Source organism: Sander vitreus, chromosome 11 (assembly GCF_031162955.1).
Source record: "Sander vitreus isolate 19-12246 chromosome 11, sanVit1, whole genome shotgun sequence".
NCBI lineage: Eukaryota > Metazoa > Chordata > Actinopteri > Perciformes > Percidae > Sander > Sander vitreus.
In genome coordinates this window covers 26,271,416-26,288,784 of record NC_135865.1, presented here as the reverse complement: position 1 = coordinate 26,288,784, position 17,369 = coordinate 26,271,416, and the positions used below count along the sequence as shown (strand labels likewise).

Below are 17,369 nucleotides of genomic sequence, written 5' to 3'. Positions count from 1 at the left end.
CAATGGTAGCATCATGAGGGTCCCTACATGTAAAGCGAAGCATTGGGAACTTTGTAAGTGTACAGACAGTTTATTAAAAAGATAGATTATAAAGACAGTAGTGTTCATGTTTACATGCGGGCGCCATCTTGAAAACCAGTCGTGAGCAGTGGAAATACGAATGCTGTGTTTGAGCTATGTTACTGGTTACTGGTTGCACGGCGATTGTCGTTCAACTGGTCATGACTGTATTCCCAAGATGGCGGCCGCCTGAGAACGCTACTGTCTTTCTAAACTATCTGTACACTTACAAAGTTCTCAATGCTTCCGTTTACATGTAGGGACCCTCATTATGCTACCGTTGAAGTGTGGTGCTTATTTGAGCCTTGTTAGTGGTATAGAAATAGCGATTTGTTTTTACTTTCCAGGTGCCCCGAATACTAGGGTTGTAAGCTAATCAGCGGTTCGCGCTAGCTTCTTTCAAGCTACAAAGACATTTGATTAGCATGAAAACATGTCCCAGAGAACGTTTGAATCGGTACACGTGTTATTAACCCCTAGGTTTGTTTTGCACCGGAATTGCCCTTTAAGCTAAACACTTGCCTGAACAGTTACCTGAACAGTACAGAGCAATACACACTTTACAACAGGTTAACAACAACAAATCAAACTGTCAGGGATGCCCTACCTCTTTCTTTGTAGACTTGTTGAGACATTTCCTCACCACCGAAAACCGTCCCCTGGTGAAACAAACAAGCAGAAGAGAGGCTGAAAAAAACAACACACAACTCTCAACAGCTGGACTGAACATCAATTTTGGGTTGTGAAAGACATTGTTTCGAAACTCAGTGATTTGCGACAGTTTACCTCCCAATCTCACAGATCTCAGAGAAGGTTGACTCAAAGTTCTCTTTCCACTGGATCGCTGTTCCATCATACCCAGAGTCTGGACAGCGAAAGAGCAGGAGAATGAAGGATTAACCCTTTTAACTTTTTCAACACTACATGAGCATTTCTCTAGGACTCCTCTCGACACCATCACTGCGTCATGTGTTCTGTCCCACACTTTCCTGTTGCGATGTAATGAAAATCACAGTCTCCAGGGTTTAGCAGCAATTTAGACTTTTGCTTTAGTCTAACAGACTGTGGATATGGCTTTACTGTAAGCTGTTTTGATGCATCTATTAATAGGTTGTATTATTAAGATGGTTTAGAGAGCCTAGTGCGATATAAATTCAAAATAATCATTGGCTGTAAAAAAAAAAAATGAAAATGAAAAAAGTTTGACATTTTTGTAACATAAGATCAATATCCTTTCTAATCTCATATCTTTGCATTGTACAGAGCTGGAATCAGGACGCAGTTAGCCTAGCTTAGCATAAAGACTAAAAACAACAGTGAAACAGTTAACCTGGTTGTGTTACACTATAAGCACGGAACTTACCCTAAACATTTTTTTATATTTATATTTACGTTTGGATTAAATAAACAAAATAAATCTTGTAAATTTCCCCCCGGAAACCTTTATGCTAAGCTATTATGCTAAGCATGAGATTGATATATATCATTCACTCTTGTAAAGAAAAGAAATAAACTATTTTGAAAAATGTTGAACTATTCCTTTGAAGATGTCCTCTGTGTGAAAATAGGTGTTGCGCCCACATTATGAAGCTGTGTGTGTGTGTGTGTGTGTGTGTGTGTATGTGTGTTTGCAGACTTACTGCTACTGGGCAGGGTGACCATATTTGAGGGCTCGGATGGGGGGCCGATCCCCCAGCGGTTGGAGGCTCGCACTCTGAACTGATAGTGACCTCCAGGGATCAGTGTGTCGATCTGGACACACTCCTCTCTGCTGCTGGCCACCTGCTGCCATAGCAACGAGTCTGAGGGTGAGAGAGGAGAAAAGGTTTAACCTCTGAATATTTCAAAAGCAAAAATCCACCCAGTCTCTCTCTCTCTCACACACACCTTCCTGTCTGTACTCCACAGTGTAGCTGCTGGCAGCACAGTGAGCTGATGAAGCCGGAGGCGGCCAGTGGATCATCACTGCCGTGCTGCTGGCTTCCTGGGCCACCGGTCTCCCAGGGGCTGCTGGGATACCTGCAGGAGACCGAAAAGACATTCAGTCAGCAAACCACTGCAGCTGCTCTGTTTAGAAGGAATTGCTGCTGAACATCTCAAATAGTGCTGCAAAACTTAACTCGATGTTTTGCTAATCCATGAATCGGTTTAAGTTAAAACATTCTGATTCCAGCTTCCTAATTGGGAGTTTTTTCTTCACTCATTTGGAGTTTTGGAAAACACTGATCCACATTTTTCACCATTTTATTGCCCAAACAACTAACCGATTAATCAAGATCGTAATTATCGACAGATTAACCGACAATGAAAATATGTCTACAGTTGGTATGTCCTTGGGGGTGTTTTTATATAAGCCATTACAGGTTTCTACCACACCCTCACATGTATTTTGTATTTCTTCAATGTAATGTGATTTTATGTCTGGGAAACATAAACAAAATAATTGTTAAATCCTGCTGTACCACTACACCTACTTAACTGTCAAGTCAAGTGGGTTTTATTGTTATTTCAACCATATACACTGTATATAGTGAAACGAGACAATGTGGTGTTACACATTTAAAATATATGAAAACGACATTATATAAAAATGACATTCGAGACAGGCTACATTTAGTGCACACACATTATAGACTTCACAAAAGGTGCAATTACTACTTAAAGTAGAGCATTTAAGACAGACAAGGGACAGGACAGACAACAGACAACAAAATACAGGGCATAAGTAGACTTGTAACAGAGCATTTATTGAGGTAGGATATATAGAGTTTTAGCAGCATAAAAAAGGTGCAGGAGTGCATTTCAGTTCTGTGTACAAAATTTGCATCATGTTTTGTTGTTCAACAGTCTGACTGCTTGAGGGAAGAAGCTCTTCCCCATGGAGGTGCGGGCAGTTATACTGCGGTACCTTCTACCTGATGGCAGTAAGGAGAAGAGTGCATGGGACGGGTGTGTTATGTCCTTAACAATGCTTATGGCTAGTGCTGACCGGGGGTTACTGGTTTTTAAAAGGTGAAATGCTGCTCCTTTTAATCCGGGTGTGTTACCTTGCACTTTAATGGAGGCGGAGGAGGAGGCAGAGCCGTGGTCGTTAACAGCAACGCAGGTGTAGATCCCTGTGTCCTGAGGCATCAGATTACAGATCTTCAACAAGATGTCACCTGTATCCCTGGAGAGGATGAAGGCGAAGAGATTGAGAAAAAGAGAAAGAAGAGGTGGAGGAGAAGAAAGGGAGGAGTAGGATTAGACATGGAGGAAAGGAAAGAGGATGGGGGAGGGGGAGAGAGATGATGTGAAGAAAGCAGCCAGGCACAAACGGTAAATGACAAGTGTAAAGGACACACTGAGCTTCTCTCTCTTCTCTCTTTCCATCTGTGTGCATTCATGTCCCAGTAATACTTGTTACTAAATTAGCTCTGGGGAGCTTATTCCCCGGAGTCCTTATGTTTTGTCGCCTTGCAGTTTTCCTTAGATTGGGGTGGCACCTAAATCGTGTTTTCAGCTGCTGCCGTGGTCCTGCTCAACGCCCTGCAAGCCCTGCACTGCTACTAATTGAGCGTCAGCGTCAGTTCTGGCAGGCCAGGTAGTCACGACGCTGCTAACCGCTATTGGTCAACATCACGGTCTCATCAGCTGATCTGCATCAGCTGGTCACTCCCCTCGCTGCAACATGGCTACAATCAACAGGGCGCGCTACTTAAGCTGATTCAGTTTGCTCCTTCCTCTTGCTGCCTTAGCTGCTCCCAAATGCTGCTACTTTAGCTTGTTTCTACTGCTGCTTGAGTTTGCTCCAAATGCTTGCTGCTCGCTTTTTGCTACCCACCTCCTCCCCTGCTCCACCTTGTCGTGTATAACGTGGCATTTGCTTTCATGTCATCGTTGCATAATTTATTCAATGAATTCTAAAGCCTTTATTGTCTGTGTTGTTCTTGACGTTATGGCCCTGACAGAACTATTATTTCTAGTCATAGTTAGCAGCTGGTATCATCATACCAACTGCTATAGTTATTATGAATCTTATTTCTCCGTATCTGTACACGTGTCTCTGTGTCCCAAATGGCAGTGGCAGATGGCGGCCCACCAGGAGTCAGGGTCTGTCCGAGGTTTCTGTCTGTAAAAATAAAGTTTTTCCTCGCCACTGTTGCACCAAATGCTTGCTCTAATTGTTGGGTCTTTGTAAATTATAGCGTGTGGTCTAGACCTTCTCTATCTGTAAAGTGTCCTGACATAACTCCTGTTGTGATTTGTCACTATACATACAATTGAATTGAAAATGTAACACTGTAGGAATTTGAGTGACTACAGTCAGTGTAAAACAGAGGAAACTGCACGCATAGGCACACATGCATTTGTCGTTACCTGATGTCTATGGTGAAGCGGTTGTTGCTGGTCACTGGGTTCTGGTCGGGGCCCTTCAGGGTGACGGAGGGTTTGGGTCGTCCACAGACTTTACAGCAGAGGACCACAGTCTCCCCGAACGCACACACCACGTCTGACAGAGGGACGAGGAACTCTGGAGCCACTGCACGCAGGAAACACATCAGTGTTCTTCCAACTTCTAGTTATAGTTTTAAACAAATGTACCATTATGTATTTTATATAATGTATATTATGCTATTAAATGTGGACTTCAGATGGCAGCAAATACTAATTTTTTTTTTTTTTTAGCCATGAGGCTATAGAGGGGATTGTTGCCCTCTGAGTTGTAAACATGATTCTTTTTTTTCCCCATCTTGTCACACCAGCAGACAGTAATGTTTTAATTTGTCCAGTCTTTCCCAACCATAACTTTTAGGTGGTATTCAACCTGTTTAAATCCACCTTTTTGTTTGATTTTCGCCTATTTGCCATACCCACATGGGCTGCAAGGATGGACTGCAAGGCCATGCATGTATGCAGCTTCATTTGAAACCTATATTCTTCTAGTTTCTGAAAATGTGGTTGTTTAGCATGTGATTGTTTAACACTAACCTAATGGGAGCTAGGGAGTTTTCAGTATTTGGTATCATTGGTGTCACTGGTGTCCCCGAAACCACTCCAAAACATCTCCAAGTGACCACATTTTGCTAAGTGCTTTTACTAAACCTACTTAAAATGTATTAATTCATTCTGACACAGTGTCGGCATACTCAGCTGTGTTCTGGCGCTAGATGGATTAAATATTACCTGGTTCACATCGATGCCATTTGATGTGGATGTGGACGTGGGCCCAGTTAGCAGCCCAGCTTTGGGAATCAGACTGTCTGGCATAATTCATCATGCATGCATGCTGCCAAAACAACTTAATTTGTTAGGCTTGCTGCAGTTACCAGAAATAGAAAATGGAAGTTAAACGCCTCCTATCACTCTTACTCACACACACACAAAATTGTCTAAAACCATTACCTTGCTGGATAAAGTTTGGGTTGAGAAGCTGGAAAACAGATGAGGTCAAAGTTAAAGATTACGTGAGTTTTTTTTTTTCCAACACATAATACCAATTAAACACAGTATTTGCTTTATTTGAAAATGATGTACTATAATTGATGTTTTCTGTCCACACTAAGACTTTAAAGGTCCTATGACATGCTGCTTTTTGGATGCTTTTATATAGGCCTTAGTGGTCCCCTAATACTGTATCTGAAGTCTCTTTTATATAGGCCTTAGTGGTCCCCTAATACTGTATCTGAAGTCTCTTTTATATAGGCCTTAGTGGTCCCCTAATACTGTATCTGAAGTCTCTTTTATATAGGCCTTAGTGGTCCCCTAATACTGTATCTGAAGTCTCTTTTATATAGACCTTGGTGGTCCCCTAATACTGTATCTGAAGTCTCTTTTATATAGGCCTTAGTGGTCCCCTAATACTGTATCTGAAGTCTCTTTTATATAGACCTTGGTGGTCCCCTAATACTGTATCTGAAGTCTCTTTCCCGAAATTCAGCCTTGGTACAGCCACTAGAGCCAGTCCCACAATGAGCTTTCCTTAGGATGTGCCATTTCTGTGTCTGTAGCTTTAAATGCTAATGAGGAGGAGAGGTGGGGGGTGGGTGTGGCTTTGACCAACTGCCACTTTGCTCGTTTGAAAGCCATGATGTCTCGCTCTTTCTCATGGGCGGGCCAAATCCTCTGGGCGGGCAAAGCAGAGAAAGGGGAGGTAACCTTCCTCCTTATGAAGTCATAAGGAGCAAGATTCCAGATCGGCCCATCTGAGCTTTCATTTTCTCAAAGGCAGAGCAGGATACCCAGTGCTCGGTTTACACCTATCACCATTTCAAAACACTGGGGGAACTCATACTAATGTTATAAAACCTCATAAAGTGACAGTTTCATGCCATGGGACCTTTAAAACTTATATTCTCTGCCACTGCTTGCTCGTTTTAGATAAAATAATCGGGTTTTGTAACTCCATGCAAGTCTTTTCCTTGAACAAAAAAGAATTGCATGTGGGTACCTCCATGCCGGTTTTTGGGTCCAGGTCATCATCACAGTCGGACTCATCTGACGTGTGAACATCCTGGTGGTGGAGGAAGAGGAAAGTAGAAGAACGATAGAGAAGAGAGTTTAAAGAGGGTCGGTGTTAGGGTGGAGCAACAAAAAAAAGCAAGGAAAACAATTGTGAAAACAGGAAGAGAAGAACAAGGGAATAATAGGAGAGGGAATATGGAGAGGAAAAAAGAGATGTGGCTAAAGCACGAGGGGAGGGCAGCAGACAAGCAGAGAAGGGCAGTAGGAGAGAAAAGGTAGGAGAGAATGGGGAGAAAAATCATGACAAAGAAAGATTAGAGGAAAAGGAAATAAAAGAAGTGAGGAGGATGAAGAGAACAATAGGAGTATTTGTGTGGTTATCACTCTGTGGCTAAAGAGTGGAAAGGAAAACCATTCCTTTAATCGTGCCTGCTGTGGAGGGTTTTAAATGTACTGGAAGGTAATTCCATGTTCTGGACAGAACCCTGTCTGTTTGGCTGATACTCACCTGAAAGCTGTTTTTGGTTTTGGACAAAAGTTAGCTTTGCTTCCTCTCCTTTTTCCGTTTCATTCTTAAGAAGAATGGCGTACCCCACACTTTATCAAGTAAGCAATCAATCACTAAGTGTTTAAACTGCAATTTCACAAAGGGCCACTAGATGCTGACTCCAGGACAATTCCCACACGCATCTCTTTTCTTTAAGAGTTTTTTTTTTTTTTTTTTTTTTTATTTCTTCCGGCATTTCTGCTTTGTATGATAGTGAGAGAGAGACAGTCAGGAAAGGCAGGGTAGAGAAAGGGGAAGACATGCAGCAAACGGCCCTGGGCCGGACTGGAACACAGGCGGCTGCAGTTGACTCAGGCGCCATAGACCTTTTTCACGGCAGACATGTTGACATGTCGTAGTAGGAAAAGCACAGGTGTATTCAAAACCATTAATGATGGCTGCATTCCACTTAGGAGAGGCCCTGGTATTGTGCATGCTGACTCACTGAAATAGCTCACTGGGACACTTTATCGAAGGTTATCAGTTTCAGCTGTGCTTTTCCTACTATGACAAGTCAAAATGTCTGCTGTGATAAAGGTCCATTGTATGCATTCTAGCCTATTTAAGAAAAATAAAAATAAAAAATAAAGATATTATTGCTGAAAGAGAGGTATGGTTTGTTTGGCTGACAGGTGTCTCACCCTACAATCTGCTAGTGCTTCTCACAAGAGGTAAACCAAAGCTATTCAAAAACATTGACGTTGATGTCCCAGACTCTAGATTCATTTTTCTTACAGTCTAGGATCTTTGTCTAAAATCTTCTCTTTCACTTAGCAGTGGGCAGGATTCATGCATTTTATTTATTACTTTTTTTGTGTCAATATACACAAAATAGACAGATTAAACTAGGGCTGCACAATATATCTTTGTTCAATAGAAGAATGTTGGAAATGATTTTCTTTTGTTTTAAATTCAACAAGCAATTTGTTGTATATAGCAGAACACAAAACCAAAAGAAATGCAGAACTGAGTACACTTTAATATGTTTATTTATCGTAAGTAATATTTTTTACTTACTTTACTTTTTTACTTTTTAGTGCTGTAAATCTGACTGGTCGCCATTAGCTGAGCTTGATCTCTTTCGGACATTTACAGTTGCACATACTTCTCATAGTATGTGGATCTCAGCATACCTTACTAAGCATACCTTACTAAATGCTATCCACTGGCATTTACTGTATGTAAAAACCCTTTCAGTCTGCATAGTAAAGGAGCAGAAGTAATCAATGTTTTTCATACATTCATAAGACAGAAATACAAAGAAAGCAATACAGATAAACAAAGGTTTGTGCATTTAGATGCATGTAGCGTAAAGTCTGTTTTTCTTCACATGAGCTTAAAAATTAAACTCCTGTAAATCACCCACGCAACCATCATAAACTCAGTCATCTAACATGACTGTAAACATGAGGATTCACATTTATCAATAAAAAGTGTTACAGGATGATGTTGTACAGCTACAAACTAACTTTTTGGTGAGCTCCATGATGTTAGTCCACTACAGAAAACACTGGTTAGCACAGCAGAGTAAAAACAAAACCAAACTTAAATCAAAAAGGTCAGTGAATTCTACCTTTATCCGTGCACAAAGAGGGAGAAAGAAATCACAACGCAAAAACACAAAAAGAAATCAGACTTTTATTTTCAAATCAGTGCATTTGAGGGTTTGGGGGTAAAACAAAGAAAACAAGATTTGCATTGTTCTTCTTTAATGGTTCTCAACCGTCGAATATTTTTAGATTTTTTTAATATCTAGATTTTGAAATGTCATTTTATTTCCATGATTAGTTTTTTTTTACCTTTGTTTAATCTGCCCACAGCCATCTTAAACTTTAGGGTCTGTTTACATAAGCATTTATAACAGCATTTTGACCTGGAACCAATTCACTACAATGGCATTGTTGTGACTGGTGGATGTGAAAAGGTTAAGTACATTCTTTCTGAGCTTTCGTAGTTTCTTTGTCAACTTTGCGTTGTACACCAATAGCTACCCATCTCAATAGTGCTGATCATCAAGCTTGTAGGCAGCGTGTTACTAGTTAGTATGCCGCATATAGCAGCTTGCAGGCTGCAACACATTCTCATGAACTCCATCCAACCGTATGATATTGTACAAAAATGTATGCACACAAAAAAAGTATCATATCCTACGAAATTAGGAGACGGCGGCTGGCCAACTGACGCCGGGTAGTCACGTGACGCCAGCTGGCTACGAGCTCCATGACGCCGAGCGGCAGTTGCTAGTTGTTTAAGCTGCTACAGAGCTTCGCGACGCGGGATACGGACCTCCGTCACAGCTCGGTCGTATCAGCGGCAGTTAGTAGATGTGTTCAGCCGAAAATAGGTGACTTTGAGCCAGGTACAGAGCACCGCGAGCTGTCGCTCCTTTCGGCGGACATTACGGTTAAATTTAGTCCACAAAATATGATCTTGCCACGATGAAAGTTAAGATTAGGCACCAAAATGACTAGTTAAGATTAGGAAAAAGATCGTGGTTTGGATTAAAACACTCCCAAGGAATACATTTCCTGGGGGAAACTCTTTAGTTTTCCCCGGGAAGCGAACTCCGCTCCCTGGCTTGAAAGTCCAGTGTTTGAACCATATGGTGTGAACGCCCACCCATCCTCAACGACCACCTCTCTATGCGGCCAGCCACGTTGTTATACGTCGGCCGTCAATGTGGTGCAAACAGCATGAAAAAACGGTGGAATTCTTACGAATTAACAGTGCTTAACTTTACGTAGCTTTTTGAGCTAATGATTCATGAGAACAGGCTGCAGCTTGCCAACTAGCCCCACAAGTAGCAGCTGATGCTGTTTTTACAAATGAATTTGGTTGTGCCACTTTTTGGTCTGACCGGGCACTTAAGCTATGGTACACATAGTCTCGCATTGCAAGACCTTCCTCCACAGCGCTGCGGCGCAAGGTCTGGCTAGTCCACACAGCATTCCGGGATGGGAGAAAAACGTGCTCTGGTTTATTGGCATTAAATTTAAACCAATCACAATCGTCTTGGACAGCGCTGAGTGCCGTACGGAGCAACGGTGCCTCTGCAAAATAGCCTCGGGAAGGAACTTGTTTTGGTGGAACGTGCTCGTTCATAAGTTGTTTTAGTCGTGCAACAGAACACTCAGATTGGACAGATAGTCTAGCTAGCTGTCTGGATTTACCCTGCAGAGATCTGAGGAGCAGTTAACCACAGTCCTCAGAAATCCACCGGAGTTTAGAATGCCAACACAAAGGAAGCCAAAGGCAACAGATATCTGGACTAAATGAGTGAAATCTGGCGGAATTTCCGTCGGCAACAGAGCAATCCCGGAAGTGGAACGTCATGGATATAGAATATATTATATATATATATATATATAGAATATATATATATATATATATATATATATATACATATATATATATATATACATATATATATATATATATATATACATATACATATATATATACATATACATATATATATACATATATATATATATATATATATATATATATATATACATATATATATATATACAATATATATATATATATATATATACACGTGGTAAATATTGGCTACATCGATTACAAAAGTGGCTGGTTTATTAACAGCAAGTTATGCCTGTACCTGAAGTCGTGGTTAGGCTGGCCACATCACAATGCTTTTGCCCATAACTTGATCCATAAATACAAAACGTACTGAGCCCAGCAGCTCTGTCAAAAAATTAATATTTTCTGCAGGTTGAGAACCACCACTGGAGTCAAAAAGAAAGACATCAACCACTGTGTGTGTGTGTGCAGGTTGGCACACACACACACACACACACACACACACAGGTTAAGAAGAAAAATAAAAACCAAGAGGGGCAGGGGGCAGGTGAGGGGTTTCGGCACACACATATGACATCACCAGCGTGCGCCGTCGGCCTGCTTTACTCACTTTGCCCTTCGCCCTGGTGGCGGGGGAGGCGAGCGGGGGAGGGGCTGGGCTTTCTTTGGGCTTACGGAGGAGGCCATTCTCCTGACCTCTGACCCCCGCCGAGGAGAAGGAGTCCTTGGCTTCAGCGCGCTTCCTGGCACGCAGTGTGTTCCATGACAGAGACTTCCTGTACGGTACAGGAACGAGAAACATCAACCAGCCAATCGGAGCGAAGCTCAGCGGTGTCCAGCTTAGTCTGGCTGCAGAGGCAACATGGCGTCAGGTCAAGACTTTCTCAGAACCCTCTGTAGCGAGTGGCTGGGAAGATTGCTACACATTTAGAGGGATGTCTGTTTCATGAAATGAAAACCTCATTTTACATTCATTTCTATTCTGTCCCACTTCTCATCTTTAGATTTTCATCTTTTCTAAAAAGGTAGCATTTGGCTAGTTAAATGAAATGCAGCAAAAAGGTATTAGTTACCCTTATGTTTGAAAAATCGTAATGAGCTTAAAATTCTTGATTGTAGTCATAAATTGTCTTGACAAAATGTAAATTTCAGCTACATACTTAAATCTTTAAAAGCTCATTCTGGGCTCATTATTTAAGTTTGTTTATATTAAGTTTATATTTACCATTCGTCAGTATTAACATGCAAATTAAAAGAAAACTTCAGCATGATGCTAGTCTAGCACACTGACAGGTATTATCTCACCGAATTGGTAGCCTAGCATGCTAGCAACGGTTATCATACTGGGCTAGGTAAGAACACTACAAAACACTTTACTAGCTACTGCTAGCAGCTAGCCTTGCAAAAACGTCCTCATAATTAGAAAGTCTCGGTCTAAAAATGTACCAACAATGTATTCTTCCTAATTTCAATATACTATCATAATTAGAAAGGTTTTATACAGATATGAGAGAATACTTTTTTAAGAGGCAGAAATAGGCTTTAATAGAAAGAATGTGTGTTGTATATCGATTGAAAGCGCATCCAACGCTTTAGGGAAATCAGCATAAAGAGGCAGAGAACTGACTCCATTTTATTTCCATAGACTTATTATCATCCCTCGTACATCCCATGAGCAGTATTGAATCAAATTCTGTCTAGGGATGCACCGAATCCAGATTTCTGGGGTTCAGCCGAATACCGAATCCACTGGTTAAGATTCTGCCGAATCCTACTGTCATCCTCAGTCCATTAACACAGCAACATTAATGAAGAAATGGTTAACACAAGTGTTTAGCTGTGACTGTCCTTCCTTTGCCGTACCTGAAGTTGCTACATTTTGGCTGCTGTCTGTAGATTCCTTCGTGCACAACTCGTATTCTTTTGGATGTTTCATACCAAATGTTCTAACAGCGGTGATGTTGTGTATTGTTTAGGGTCCTTGCCACCATGAGACAAATCAGCATTGCAAATTGAACATGTAGCTGGACTTGAATGGACTGAAACTTCTGACTGAAAGTACTGCCAAACAAAACTTTTTCTGCTCACGAGTTCCATTTTCACGTTCTCACAGCCTACTGCATTGAACGGTCCACCTACGTAAACACCTTCCTGTAATCAACGGCGGCGTCATTACGTCGACCAGCGTAGTGCAAGCGTAGGGTTCGGTGGAAAATAAATTCTAAGGTTCAGCAGAAACCGAACCCCGTCAAAAAGCCCAATATTCGGGCCGAATCCGAACCCTGGATTCGATGCATCCCTAATACTGTCACTCTGTTGCATCTATGTTTGTCAGCATGTGCACTGTAATTGTGTCCATCCTCATGTGTTGTAGCAGAGGGTCCTGATAGGGTCGTGTTGCCTGAAGCTGCAGCCAGACTCTTCTGGTCCATTAAGATACAGGAGAGGAAGGACAGAGGGACAGAAGGACCCTGGTCTGACTTTATTGAGACAGGGATCAAGTTAGACTGGAGGAGAGAGCAACAGAGACACATTAGACATTAGGCAGTAACATACTGTACATACCTTGCTAACACAACCAGAGACAACACTGCAACCTGTTAACATTTTCACGAATCACACGTGCAGTTCAACCCACTTGTTTCTCCTGTAGACTCATAATTCATCATTTATGTTTATTTACTGATCTATGTGAGCAGTGAAGCGAATTATGGCACAAACTCCTTTCCTTTCATGTCTGTCTGGGATAAAAAGAATCCCTGATCATTTTCACTGTCTCTATAAAACTACTTTTTCTAAGTATCAAGTCACATTATATATATTATATATTCTCCTTTGCCACTATTATTATGGCAGTAGATCAAATTGGAAGCAGTTTTTGGTCCAGTGTCACTGCTCACATAATTCCTGTCAATTCATAAACATATAGCAGTCATTAGTACGGAAGAGGATTAGGGCCACATGTGGAAAAATGTATTTGAGTCCTGAGTTTAAAGTCAGAATCCTAAGAATAAAGTCAGAATTCTGAAAAGTCTGACTTTAATGTTAGAATTCTGATTTTCAGATTTTTTTTTTTTTTTTTAAAGTCTAACAAAATTTTAAAGTTTTTTTTATTTAATTCTAACTTTATTTTCAGAATTCTGACTTTAAACTCAGAACTCAATAAATGTTTTCACACGTGGCCCTAATCCTCTTCCGTAAATTAGCGGCTAACACTTTCAACCACACTTTTTTTTGTTTGTTTTAGCTTCACGTTAAAAAGAAAATGCATGAAAAATGTTCCTTTTGTTTGCAAAACATTCAACCCAAAAGCAGCCGTTTCTGCATTCCTAACCTTAAACTTTTGAATTTAGTATATTTCAAGTTTGTACCTTTTGTGGAGTGTCAAACCGTTGGTTAGTAAAAAACAAAAACTTCAAAAGAAATGTTACTACGATAACAACAAATACAAAAAGCTGAAATTAAACATACAGGGGAAAGGTGCACAAAATAATCGTATACCTGTTGCTCTAGTGTGAACAAACCTTCAGTGCTGTTACACTATATAGTCATAAATTCATAAAAAGAATAATACCCTGCTCAACCTTTTTACTTTTAGTCTAATTTCCTGAAAAGGATCCTCTGTATCAGGAGTGTCAAACTCAAATTCACTAAAGGGCCACACTGGAAAATGAGAATCACATCGAGGGCCAGACATGTACAGTTTATTGACATGCTTCTATTCAATCGAAAAAGACAAATATTTTTGACTATTATTGCATCGTCTCACTGAAAGTTTGGTCGACATGAAGCCCTAAAAAAAGTCAGAAAAAAAAGATCCTTAGCCATCGTAGATTTAGCAAATAAACCAACACAATAATTGCATTTTTAAAAGCAGGCTACCACACAGCCGACTCACAGCAACCTGTTTCACAGCCTGAATATGAAAACCTGGTTCTGTGGGAATTTCTGAGTCTAAAAGTTGGCAAATTTTCCAAATTCTGCTTTAAATGTTGTGTAGTCGCAGTTAGAAAAAATGTCTTATTAGCCTGGGAAAACCCTGACAAATTTCCGGCAAATTTGAGATTTGCTCTTCAAGTCAGTCTGGCCAAGAGCCCATTCAAGCTCATTTCCAACTTTTCCAAATGGAGGCACCGATCACAACTGTTGAGGCGGGCTTTACACGATGACGATAGAGCAGCGACGGAAAGCAGATTTTTGTTTACATTCAACATGATGGCCTCCGAAGCGCAGCAACCCGTTGATGCCGCTGTCGCTGCTACGTCACCCGGATCGTTGGTCTGATTGGGTGAAGGACTATCCAATTGCGGCCAGAGGCATTTGAGCAGCGTCCGTTGGTGACGCCCCTTTGGAAATGGGCTGTGAATGAACCTTCCCCAGACCCGCTCTCAGTTACAACTGAGAAGGGTCTGGTGTTAACCAGGCTACCGTCTTATTGGTTTGGCGCACAACTAGGCGGGCCAAAATGTATCGTGATCCTAAGTTGATACGGGGGCGGATAAAAATTTCCGAGGGACTGGATTTGGCCCGCGGGCCTTGAGTTTGACACATGCTCGGTAGATATTACATAACCTTAAAATATAACCTGAATAATTGCTGAGTCAGTGAGTTTGTGTCATCTTCTCTCTTCTATACCAACACCATCAGTCCCTCCTAAATCTCTCTCTCTCATCTTAAACAGAGAAAACACCATCTATAATATGGCACACAGAAGCAGGAAAACCGCTCATTTTAACGTTTGCTGCTGTAGTTTATTTACAAATATTAAAAACTACAATCATCTTCAGCCTAACGCACAACAACAAAAAACTTCACCTTCACGTCGCTTTGCTACCTCATGCTCAAGTCCAAAAAGGTTTATTTTACATATTTAAAATACATTTAGAATCATTAGTATTAGACTACCAACAATACAATGCTGACCGTTGCCATTAAACGCAACATATTGCACAGCCTGACTTCATTCATATTTTTTCTTTATCTTAAATAGTGCAAAAGGGATTTTTTATTTTTTATTTTTTCAAACAGGAATGTTCTAGAGTCTTAGTCCAAAAACAAAAATGTACTTTGTACAGTGAACCACCCACATAATAAACAAAACAACATGAAGGAAACAAAATCCAACTTTGTCCGTAAAACTAAATAATAGTTAACAAGGCAGAAAAACAACAAGAGGAATAAACACAAATTTGTGTATAGATTGCCACAGACAACAAAATAAATCTTCTCCACTGCGGAGAACGGGGGCTGAGTCCACCTGAATGCCCCAGGTGAGATTGTTTTCTTTCCAAAAAAACGTAAAAAGAAAAAAGAAAATATATATATATATACACACACACATACAAAAAAAGAAGAAAAAGTAGGGTGTTAGGAACTGAAATAAGAGTCCGGTTTTAGCTCCACATGAGTGTCAATGGGTTTCTCTCTCTGGTTTCCAGAGTCAGCTACAAGTTACAAGATTTTCTATCCAGTCTATTTCTGTGGGATAAATCCTCAGTACTCGTTTACATGGACAATTATCAGTGTGTGTGTGTGTGTGTGAGTTTTAGTTCGGTTGCAAGCCTGAAATCCATTTTCATGTAGTTGCCGCAGAGCCGTCAAGTGACAATGGCTCAGAAATTAATCTGTCACTACAGCAGCTTGACGGACAGTAAAGAGACCAGTTCTGTACCTTTTTACCTCCGAGGAACAACAAGACAAAGTCAGGAATTAAAATAAAAAAATAAAAAAAAAAAGAAATCTCCTGTGAGGTCCAAGAGTTCGTTCTTAAAGGGGGGAGGAAGAGGGAAGGTAGGAGGGAGGGAGGAGTTAGGAGGTGAGGGCAGAGGCCGTGAGTAGTGAGGACCTAGGGGATGGGAGCTGATTTAAAACTGGGTAGACAGAGTTTGTCACCTCAATCTCTCATCCAATCCGAGTGCTTGGTTTGGAGCCCAACCAGAAGTGCGTCTGTCTGCAGGTAAAGGAAGTGCTGGGTGGGGGGGGGGGGGACTTACTTGATGTTGTTGGCGTCGGCCACCGCCGCCGAGAAGGATGAAGTAGAAGAAGAGTCTTTTATGGACTTTGTGAGCGGGACTACGATGTGTCCCGGCACCCAGCCCTCGGCGGCGGGCGATTGGCTGTTGGCTGGCCGGTAAACGAGGTACATGTTCTGCTGATTGGTGGCCAGGATCTGGACCGTCTCTCCCTGACTGACGCAGATCTCGTTCTCCTTGAGCGCCGAGTAGTCCTGCGAGACCAACATGGTGGAGGAGACGCCGTTACAGCCGCCTTCAATGTCCTGGGGGGGGGGATGGCGAAGAGAGAAGAGAGGAGAAGACAAGAGGAGAAAAACACAAAGAGGGGGAGAGCAGGAGGACAGCAAAAGAAAAGAAATGACAAAGAGAGGAGGAGGACAATTGAGAACAAGGTTAAGGTGAGTCTATGTGGGTTGGATAACTGTCCTGCTGGCTGTGACGCCATTACAGCTGACCCAAACCTGAGGGGGAAGCACAGGGAGGCCAGGACCGGGGGGGGGGGGGGGGAGAGACGACACACACGACAATTACATCAAGAGCGTCAGCATTCTGTTCAGGCTTTCTTTTTTCAAAGTAGTCCTATGATTTACGAAGTCTAACCAGTTGGTCACATCTACTATTAAAAAAATCTACAATCAATTTTCTTCCCAAAGTTTTGGTTCCTTTTTTAAAGGTTTCTGTCACAATTTCAAGGTTTTTGTTGCTTTTTCCGACATATTTGCATGTTGCTTTTTTCAGAGGTTTTTTTCAAAAAAAATTGACAATTTTGTCCCTTTTTTTTTTGTGCCTTTTTCAAGTTTTTTTGCCTTAAAAAAAAAAAAAAAAAAAAATTGACATTATGCCTCTTTTCAAGGGATTTTTCCATATTTCTTCCAATATTTTTGTCGCCGATATTTTTTTGGGATGTTTTTGTCGCACACCTGTAATTACCGCTTATCGCCATCGGTGCCGAAGACACAGAGACTTGAGATTGTAAC

At 41.3% G+C, this 17,369-nt stretch overlaps 1 protein-coding gene across 1 annotated transcript in view; it reads right to left on the bottom strand.

Moving 5' to 3' along the window:
- Positions 1 to 17,369, bottom strand: part of kalrna (kalirin RhoGEF kinase a) — a 112,840-nt gene that overhangs the window by 7,485 nt on the left and 87,986 nt on the right. Inside the window, exons 42-51 of the mRNA XM_078262544.1 lie at positions 16,372 to 16,655; positions 10,989 to 11,154; positions 6,491 to 6,553; positions 5,446 to 5,473; positions 4,420 to 4,582; positions 3,108 to 3,229; positions 1,948 to 2,079; positions 1,701 to 1,862; positions 847 to 925; positions 668 to 719 (exon numbers count right to left, since the gene is read on the bottom strand). Coding sequence (XP_078118670.1) covers positions 668 to 719; positions 847 to 925; positions 1,701 to 1,862; positions 1,948 to 2,079; positions 3,108 to 3,229; positions 4,420 to 4,582; positions 5,446 to 5,473; positions 6,491 to 6,553; positions 10,989 to 11,154; positions 16,372 to 16,655 — 1,251 coding nt within the window. The remainder of the gene's footprint in view (positions 1 to 667; positions 720 to 846; positions 926 to 1,700; positions 1,863 to 1,947; positions 2,080 to 3,107; positions 3,230 to 4,419; positions 4,583 to 5,445; positions 5,474 to 6,490; positions 6,554 to 10,988; positions 11,155 to 16,371; positions 16,656 to 17,369) is intronic.